Below are 10,449 nucleotides of genomic sequence, written 5' to 3'. Positions count from 1 at the left end.
CCACCAAAGCTAGGAATTGATCTTTATCTTTATCTTTGTTGAAAATGAGCAGCTGCTCGTAAGCTGCACATCATGCAGAATTTGGAATTCTAGAATTTAGAATAGAATAGAATAAGCATATGCTAAACATAAAATACATGATTATAGATACATTATATACAGGTATATAGGCTCTAGCATACCCCTGCTAACCTAGTGAGGATTAAACGGCATATAAAGTAGTGAATGGATGGATATTTTTCATATTCAACTAATTTGCTTTGTCACCTATAATGCAAAGCTCAAATGTGGATGTTTTGTTCAGACAGCTGCACATACATCATCTGTGAGCCCAGGGCTTTGAGGTCAGGGCTCTGACATCAAACACATCCAAGCATGCCTTTATGGACATTTTCCTCAAAAGTCAATAAGATCCAAAATGACTCTATGAAAATATCCAGCCTTTAGAAAGATATCAAAGCCTCATTTTGATCAGTGCGATAATACACTGCTCACAAAAATTAAAGGAACACTTTTTTTATTGGGCCTGGCATGAATTGAATTAAACCTGTCTGATAATTTTCTGGTTGGTGAAGCAGCTGAGGGCCTTGTTAATCAATTTCAGCTGTATTGGTGTTCATGGAATTAACAACAGGTCCACTTCAGTGGCAACAATTAGAAAACCCTCAAAACAGGACTGGTTTTACATGTGGAGGTCATTTCAAGTTTCTCCCTCTTGATCTTCTTTGGCTGGTTTTCCACTCGTGCTGATTTTGGCTTGCATAATCATCTCTACTGGCAGTATGAGGCCATTCCTTAACCCTACAGAAGTTGCACAGGTTGTCCAACTTCTCCAGGATGGCACATCCACACGTGCTGCAGCAAGAAGGTTTAGGTGGTCTCCCAGCACAATCTCCAGAACATGGAGGAGATTTCAGGAGACTGGTGGTTATTCTCGGAGAGCTGGACAGGGCCGTAGAAGGTCCTCAACCCCACAGCAGGACCGATACCTGCTCCTTTGTGCAAGGCGGAACAGGCTAAGCACTGCTCGTGCCTTACAGAATGACCTCCAGAGGACCACTGGTGTGAATGTGTCTACCCAAACAATCAGGAACAGACTTCATGAAGGTGGCCTGAGGGCTGTAGTGGGACCTGTGCTCACTGCACAGCACCGTGGAGCTCGACTGCCATTTGCTCAAGAACACCAGAATTGGCAAGTCCGCCACTGGCACCCTGTACTTTTCACACATGAGAGCAGGTTCACCCTGAGCACCTGTGATAGACGTGAAAGAGTCTGGAGAAGACAAGGAGAACGTTATGCTGCCTGCAACGTCGTTCAACATGACAGGTTTGGTGGTGGGTCAGTGATGGTCTGGGGAGGCATATCCATGGAGGAACGCACAGACCTCTACTGCCTAGGAAATGGTGCTCTGACTGCCATAAGGTATCGAGATCAAATCCTTGAACCCATTGTCAGACCCTAGCTGGTGCAGTAGGTCCTGGTTTCCTCCTAATGCACGACAATGCCCGGCCTCACGTGGCAAGAGTATGCAGGCAGTACCTGGAGGATGAAGGAGTTGAAACAATTGAATGGCCTTCACGATCCCCTGACTTAAACCCAATAGAACATCTCTGGGACATTATGTTTGGGTCCATTAGGCGCCGCCAGGTTGCTCCTCAGACTGTACAAGAGCTCAGGGATGCCCTCACACAGATCTGGGAGGAAATGCCACAAGACACCATCCGTCGTCTCATTAGGAGCATGCCGCGACGTTGTCAAGCATGCATACAAGCTCGTGGGGGCCACACAAGATACGGAAAAGCATTTTGAGTTGCAGAAATTAAGTTTTGGAACAAATGGACTGGCCTGCCACATCTTCATTTCACTCTGATTTTATGGTGTTTACACAATTGAGCCCTCTGTAGGCTGAAAACTTTTATTTCCATGAAAAGACTTGGCATCCTTTTGTTCCTAAGACACTGCCCTGTCATTATTTGTATAGATATCCAACTTCATATTGAGATCTGATGTATCTAATGTGTTTCTTTAAAGTGCTCCTTTTAATTTTTGTGAGCGGTGTAGTTTGCAGTGGTATAAAACTAATGTTAAGAGAGAGTAATTACTGGGGGTGGGAGGGTTTCTGTGCATGATGGGATAAACATTTTTAGTTTTCTTCTGTTTATTTTTACAACTACTGTATTTTCCGCACCAGTTGCCTCACCGGATTACAAGGTGCAGTCTCAATTACGGGCTCTATTTCTGTGCTTAACCCATACATAAGGCGCACGGTATTATCATTCATTCACTCATTCATTTCTACCGCTTTTCACGAGGGTCGCAGGGTATGCTGGAGCCTATCCCAGCTGTCTTCAGGCGAGAGGCGGGGTACACCCTGGACTGGTATATATATAGACAAATATATATATAGACAAACAACCATTCACACTCACATTCATACCTATGGACAATTTGGAGTAGCCAATAACCAATTTTTGGAATGTGGGAGGAAACCGGAGTACCCGGAGAAAACCCACACATAGAGATGGCCGAGGGTGGAATTGAACCCAGGTCTCCTAGCTGTGAGGTGTGCGCGCTAACCACTAGACCACCGTGCCGCACAGTATCATAAGGCACAAAAAAAAACACAAAAAAGGCAAAACAGTTGAATTGAACATTATTCTACTATTTAACAATACACTCAATACTAAAAAAAACAGTGTGTTTTTGTTGTGTTGTCACAAATATTGGTATTATTTTTGTGTTTTATTGTTACATTGTTATTAGGTTTGTGTCTAAACTCAGGGAATAAGATATTGGATGCAGTGTGTTTGGGAATTGTAGTCCGATTCTTGCAGGGCCTACCTGTTCTATCCCAGGAGGGTCGTGGGTATGCTGGAGCCTATCCCACCTGTCTTCGGGCAAGAGGTGGGGTACACCCTGGAGTGGTCGCCATATAGACACATATAGACATTAACACTCGCATTCATACCTATGGACAATTTGGAGTCGCCAATTAACCTAGCATGTTTTTGGAATGTGGGGGGAAACCGTGGTACCCGGAGAAAACCCACGCACGCATGGGGAAAACATGCAAACTCCACACGTTCTAGTTCATTCCAAATGTATTTGATGAGCTTCAATGACCTCCACACCAAACTCATCCAAGTATGGCTCATATGGATCTTGTGGTCATCAGCATACAACAGTCCAAAAATTATGAAGACCTAAAATTCGAGGTAAGCCCAAGCCCTAATCAACTGGTAAAAAGTGTGCGTTTATAGTTTATACCTCTGATAGAGTCAATCGAATTTAGTGTCTCACTCATGTGAATTTAATCAAAGTAGAAAGTGTACAACAGAGGGTATTTTTTGTATTTCACTGTTTTTATTTCTTTCTACATTGTATATCAGTAACAATTACAGTATGAGACGTTTACAAAAATGATTCAATGACTGCCTCTTGCGGCAGTCAACATTCTAGGCTGGCAACAGTAAAAACTCCCGTATTTTACAATAGAGCTCCTGAAGCAGAATCAAATATTATGTTAATGGGTTCAACTACTAAAAAGAAGGGGAAACACAGTAAGAGATTAATGCATTTTCTGGAAAAGTGGCCTTAATTTTTAAGGCCACTTTTTCAAATGCTTCTACATGCACTTGTAAGTGTTACATTTAAAGGAACAATTTAAAATAGAAAGAAAACATTCCTTCACGACAAATCATTTTCAGCTAATATGTAAAAATACCTCACACCCACCATTACTTCTGTCTCCGCAGACGTCACCTTCATTACAGACATCAACCTGGGGTGAGGAAGGCAGGGAAATGTCTCAACACGTTACACTGAAACCTCATGTACCTAATGAAGTAGAGCTGCAACAATTAATCAACAAATCAATGATTAATCAATTACCCAGTCTATCAACAACTGTTGATGGAATTTAATAATCTTCTGATTTCAGCCTCTCAAATGTGAATATTTAAACATTTTCCTCAGTCAGCCATAAAAAAATTCTATTATGCATCCCTTAATTTTTCAGTTTGTGGGTCACACTGGAAAAAAAATTTGACATCCCTGGTGTCTTAGTGGACTAACCGATGGCTGGATTAATTGAGAACAAGTCTCAGATCAAATGACAAAGAAAATCATTGTTAGTTGCAGCCCTACAGTATAATGAACTCTTATGCAAGCATGTTAAGTACCTTTGACAGACGTCCTGTGAGAGCCTCATGGCCTTCTGAGGATCATCTCTGAGCATAGCCTGATAGTTCGAGAAAGACTCTACCAAGCCGATGTAGCTGCTCAGGGGCATGGGTCTTTTCACCCACACACAGTCATTCCTGCAGTGGGTACAATAATTAACTACATCGTGTACATATGCTCAAAGAAAAAAAACAACAGTACAAGTGTGTGTGTGGGGGGGGGGGGGGGGGATTAAACAAGTTAAGCGTGACAAAAGATAATAAATTATAATTTTTCAATCAATTACAAAACTTAATTGCCACCAATAGCAATAATATGTAGATTTCACATATTGCAACACTGTAATTGTCATAGTACGTCATGCTGCCCTCTCGGTTGGTTGTACCCAGGAGTGGCGGGCCATTTTTTCACCATGTTTTTGTGGATAATGGCTCTCATAGTGAAATATTCAAAAATTCCTCTACAGCGCTGTAAGAGACTCCTTTTAAGTTATCGCAAACACTTGATTTCAGTGGTGGGTGGCCCAACCAGTTATTAGATTTATGGGGTATTTCGGTATTTCACACAGGGCCATGTATATTTAGATTTTTTTTTCTCCCTTAATATTAAACATTTTATAAGTGCACTTTACACAAACCTCATTATCTGATGCTTTGGCATCGTTTAACAAGAGAATACAACATCGTAACAACGTTTACAAGTAAGAAAAGTGCATGGAAAAAGCATAATTAGTGCCCTATTAGACAGGAAATAGCAACCCGCAGACACCTTTACACTCGTATTACCCGTCACAGTTCCTTATTGGTCTTTTACTTCTGGTTTCTGGATTGATAGTACTTCCTGCAGTGGTTTCATCAACGTATCAGGGCAAAATTACTGACGCTTACTTACTAATTGTACTGTGGAATAGAAAATCAATACATATCTTTCAATGTCTTTGCCGAATGCATTATATTTGTATTTTAGTTCATTCAGCCATTTTTGGGCTGTGTATATAAATGTGTAAATGAATTTAAGCCACAAAATACATGACTTTTCTTAAATATAAATATTTTTTTAAACAAATACATCGCAGTTCGAACATTGCTCCCTTATTCCATTGCAGTTATTCAAAAATGAACTAAGGATACTTCAAATACAAGTTATATATAGTATTCTGGCCACTAGGCATTAGTAGTGTGACAATGATGAGACATGATATTATGGCATTTCTGACAAAAAAAAATTATTCTCCCACTCCATGAGGGAGTCGCAAGTTTCTGGCTTCTTCCTTCTTCCCCACTCCATGCAACTTGGTGTAAATAAAGAATAACAGGAGTGTAAAGGAGACTATAGGGGTGTTATTTCCTGTTTACAGAGCTCTAATAATGGTAAAAAGAGTTTAACTGTGCTAACAGTTATGTCGCGGTTGTGTCTGGAACCAATTAACCGCACTAAATGAGGGATGACAATAATGTGTATTAAACCACAAAATGCCTGATTTATTTGGATATTCTGAAAAACAGTGATAGATGAGGGACAACTATTTTATAAAATAACAATAATGTTACTTACCACTCTTTGTTAGTATAAGGAAGACATGTGTAGGCCTCCCGGTACAACTCAATAGAATTGGCACCAAGGTGAGGGCTACGGTAAGGATCCAAGGTTGCATACAACTGAGGATCACAAAAAAGAAATCAGACACTCACCAGTATAATCACAGAGCAATTTGTTCTAACTGTAAATTGTAAATTATTTAATACTGTTTATAGCTATAAACTACATTAAACAAAAAAAAAAATCCGTCAGCACCTCCTTGCACACTTGGTTGAGTGACTGCAAGCAGCAACCGGCGTAGCTGAGTTCCATTTGAATTGTGTAGTTAAGCAGAGCCAAGCAGCCGTGAGGCTTCAGGACTCTGTGGACTTCCTGAAGAAACCGTGGCCTGTCAAACCAGTGGAAAGCAGACATGGCTGTTATCAGGTCCACTGACCCGTCAGCAAACGGCAGCTCCTCAGCCATACACTGCCTAAAGGTGCAACAATAACAAAAGGATGAGTGAAGTATGTTCCAGGCTATACTTTATTTAACAAATAGCTCTATCGTCATTTCTTCAGGGCCACTCAAGCTGCAGGAATTAATTAATGAATCAATTATCCAATTCAAGTTGTGAAGTTAGGCTGATGCTTACCTATACGTAATGTTTGGCTCTTTAGCATGCTCCAAAGCCACATGTAGTTGGGCGGGGCTAATGTCCGTTCCCACCACGGAAGCAAAGTATTTAGCCAGCTGCACGGTACCTTGCCCTGACCCGCAGCCCACGTCCACTGCAAGCTCTAACGGGCCACCTTTCTGCCAAAATGTTACATATGTTGTAAGAGTAAGCAAACTAATAAGAGTTTAAAAACTTCTGCATTATTACAAATGTATTTCTAATATTCTGCCCTTCTAGTCCAACCTATTGGAAAGACCCCCATTTAAAATATGCAAGAACATTCTTGATTTGACAGTAGAAAGAACACATTTGAGAGCATTTTCTGGTTTACCTGTTTTCCCACAAAGTCAATCACATACTTTATCAGGTCATCCGATGGACAAATCCTGTACTTCCAATAGCAGGCAGCATGCTCTTTGCCCTCAAACAGACGGTGAGCCATAAGTAGAACAATAAGACCTGAACAGAAAAGTCACAAAATAAAAGAGAGTGCCTTTAAATGTACTTTTTCACTGAAAACCCAACTGCACACACCAGTAAGGTGGACACTATACCCCCCTGCACCACACACACACACACACACACACAAAGAGGGAAACAAACAATGGGGCTCTTGTGAAATAGGAGGTCTCGCCATGTTCACTGGGACGTGGAATGTTAGGCAACGAGAACCTTTAAAGGAACAGTATTTTGTTTCAAAGAATTTTTAACCTTTATGTACAAAAAAAAAAATGCAAGATGAGCATGTTGAATGGTCACTTTTGAAAATAAAAAATAAAACAAAAAATGTAAATAGGTCCTATTATGGTTTTTCCACTTTTCTGACCTATAAATGTAGTTAGAATGTTGTATTCTCGTGTTAAAAGATGACACAGTTTCAGATAATGAGGTTTGCGCATTTGGTAGTGAGCCGGCAAAAAGTTGGGGATGGCTCTGAACTCTCGGTTTCAGAGAGTTTTTTCTAACACCATCTTTGTGACATCACAGTCTGCCGACAGTGAGCACAAGCTGTAGGCCCAGCCCCCCATCGAAAAACCCACCCCTCCTAACCCACTACCAGCTTTGTCTGAGATTCCACAGTGTTAGGAAGAACCACGGGCTTCCTATAGGACATGTTTGTTCAGGTTTGACAGCTTCAGATATCAGGTAGAAATGGAGTTGATGATTCCGAGCCAGCAAGAGAAAAGTATGGGACTGTTTTGTGAACACGGGCGAAGCTGGACTATCTACCAAACTGTTGCTGAAGTCCAATGACTTTCCAGCGCTTCTTGGTCATGTTGAGGAGTCAAAAGCTCAAGCTGTAAATAACAATATATAAGTGTCCTGTATTTATTTTGTCTAAGTAAGCAGTTGTTTGCGTAGAATTGCGTAGAGCAGGGGTTTCAAACACGCGGCCCGTGGGCCAAATGTGGCCCGCAGGACACTCGTTTGAGGCCCCCTGCCTTGATATGAAAGTTTAATGTTAGTGCGGCCCGCGCAAGTTTGATATGGATGCTGTATGGTATCATGTACCCAGAAAAAATGATTACGTTTGATTAATGTTCATGGTAAAGGTTAAATAACTGTTAATAGTTATCCTCCCTATCCATGTGGAAGTGGTAAGTTTTTGGCTATTTAAGTTTAAAGGAAATAACTTGAAGGCTACCGTTTAGGTCGCTAGCTCTCTAGTTTGCGAGTATAAATGTGACTATAGTCGTGTTTTGTCATGTCTACAGGGCTCTAATAATGCTTTGTTAATTATAATCTGAAAAAAATAATTTGTCTACCCACCAACTACATGTGGTTTCTTAAGTTTTTATTATTTGCCGTTTTATTATTATTATATTTATTTATTTATTACTGATTGATTGATTTTCTTTATTCTTGATTTGTTTATTTATTTTTCATCTTATTTTGTGTAGAAAAATAAAAAGTAAGATATTTGAGAACATGAGAATGTTTTATCAGAGCTTTTCTTGTAGAAAATCGGAACCAAAGCAAAGTTTATTCATTTTTCTGTTTTTAATAAATGCGTTTTTTTTTTTTTTTTTTTGAAAATCTCACCCAGACCCTAGCTCCAGTGGCCCCCAAGTAAATTGAGTTTGAGACCCCTTGCGTAGAGTGTGCATACAGGGAGCGGGGTGCAAATTACATGCCACTCTGTAGCATTTCAAGTTGAAAATTGAAGTTATTTTTTTTTTTTTTCAAACAAGCCAACAACAAAACAACCACAAACAACTTAATGCAACAAAAATCCAACTTCAACTATTAACAGTCTATGTATGCCTTTAGGTAGAAAAAGTGCATAAAGATAACAAATTCAAGCTCAATCTGAGTTACTCTCAACGCTGGTCTATGCCAGATACCTGGCATCTTTTTGTAGATGCAAGTTCCCTTTCAATGTTAACTGTAAATGGATTATCGAGCAGTTTCTGGGCTTCAAAGTCGAAAAATCGCTGGGTAAACTCGACGATGAGTATTTTGACTTTTTTTCAGCAACCTTTGCACAAGGAAGCACGGTAGGAAAGAAAGTATGATTTATCATTAAGTTTAATCATAATACGGCAAGATAATGTAACTATTACATGTTATCATCGGTGTACATATTGTGTATGCGTGATCACAACATGTCATGATGCAACATTACGTTTTTTATGAGGGCTTCATTGTCGAATTAGGTGTGTCCTAATGGCGTGCATTGCTAGCTCATAGTAACTTGTTTTCTCATGTTATAAAACACAGAAAAGAGAAAGAAACATGGGTTCATGTTTCCCATAAGGATTGTGACTGAAAATTTCCCAAAAAGTGCAGTTCCCCTTCAAGATGGAAGGACTATTGAGCAATGCCAGTGTGTGCGCTGATGTTGTGTTTTTTGTGACACTTCTTAATGTGAAATCCACTTGGACATTTTAGGTAAGACGTAGTGTTTCACTGATGCACACTATTGTATTTGTGAAACTTTTATTTCATTTGGGGAAATGAAATAAAAGCACATATTTTAGATGCTTCTTCAGCACACGCTACGTATTTGACTTGGTCCACTTTAAAAACCACTAGACCTAGACATCTCAAATCTGGACTGGAGGTACAGATCTTTGGGGTTCATGAAAACACAGTCACTAATAGAATAAATGTTTCACAAATCCAAAACTGTCTTTAACTTCAGCGTCGTTACTACTTTTAATGAGCAGAGGCAGAGTCATAAAAGTGTTACCAGGCTCCTCAAAAACTTATTTCTCCCAAAATACAACTCAAATGCCCTCCTCACACTCTTCATATGTATTCATTTACAGTTGTGCTACCTTTCATTAACAATGACAACATACAGGATTTAGGAGACGATCACACGGATGATGTCGTGGTGTTTCCCACTGTGAACTCCAGACCCAGTGTTCTCTGAGAGAAACAAGTGACTAGCTCTCTGAAAACAACCCCAAAATAACATGGAACTTGGCAATTTAGAGGCTAACAAAAAATAAAGTTTACAAAAAAAAGAAGCACGCTCAAAGTCACTTTCAACCAGCTTACCTGCCAGTAATGTCCAATGCAATGAGGAAGTTACCCGGTTGTGTGGGCGGAGACAAATGCAATCGATCACAGACTAATGGATCAAGATTACTGGGGATTTGTATGTGGATTTGTATGTGGATTTGTATGTGGATTTACGCCATAAAAATGAAATAAACAATACAAACACACTTTTCAACATTCTAACCCGACCCACCTTTTTAGCCCTGATAGATTTAAACTCGTATTTATTGTTGTTTACTCTTCCAGCTGCTTAAATTCAAACATATGAACCAAGGATTGGGTAATAACAAGATAGTGGATAAAAAACTTTATTTTGGTTTGTTTGTTTTTCATAACATATGGACTTTAGAAAAAATATATATATAAATTAAATATTTCAGCTATAGAGTTGGAATATCCATCCATTTTCTATACCGCTTATCCTCACGAGGGTCACAGGTATGTTGGAGCCTATCCCAGCTGTCTTCGGGCGAAAGGCGGGATACACCCTGGACTGGTTACCAGCCAATCACAGAGCACATATAAACAAACAACCATTCACACTCACATTCAATTTGGA

The 10,449-nt window shown here is 39.8% G+C and overlaps 1 protein-coding gene across 2 annotated transcripts; it reads right to left on the bottom strand.

Moving 5' to 3' along the window:
- Positions 1–3,362: 3,362 nt before the first annotated feature.
- On the bottom strand, positions 3,363–9,948 carry LOC131135890 (putative methyltransferase DDB_G0268948). Of its 2 annotated transcripts, none has more exons than XM_058082302.1 (7): positions 9,888–9,948; positions 6,712–6,839; positions 6,357–6,517; positions 5,978–6,194; positions 5,738–5,841; positions 4,183–4,320; positions 3,363–3,782 (listed from the first exon to the last, which is right to left on the bottom strand). In XM_058082302.1, the coding sequence occupies exons 2-7, from the start codon at positions 6,820–6,822 to the stop codon at positions 3,689–3,691; spliced, it is 825 nt and encodes a 274-aa protein (XP_057938285.1). In that variant the 5' UTR covers positions 6,823–6,839; positions 9,888–9,948; the 3' UTR covers positions 3,363–3,688. The 2 variants fall into 2 exon arrangements, with proteins under 2 accessions (XP_057938285.1, XP_057938286.1); XM_058082303.1 differs by lacking the exon at positions 9,888–9,948 and adding an exon at positions 9,686–9,862.
- Positions 9,949–10,449: the final 501 nt, after the last annotated feature.

Source organism: Doryrhamphus excisus, chromosome 9 (assembly GCF_030265055.1).
Source record: "Doryrhamphus excisus isolate RoL2022-K1 chromosome 9, RoL_Dexc_1.0, whole genome shotgun sequence".
In the NCBI taxonomy this organism is placed as follows: Eukaryota; Metazoa; Chordata; class Actinopteri; order Syngnathiformes; family Syngnathidae; genus Doryrhamphus; species Doryrhamphus excisus.
This window is presented reverse-complemented; position numbering and strand designations above follow the sequence as displayed.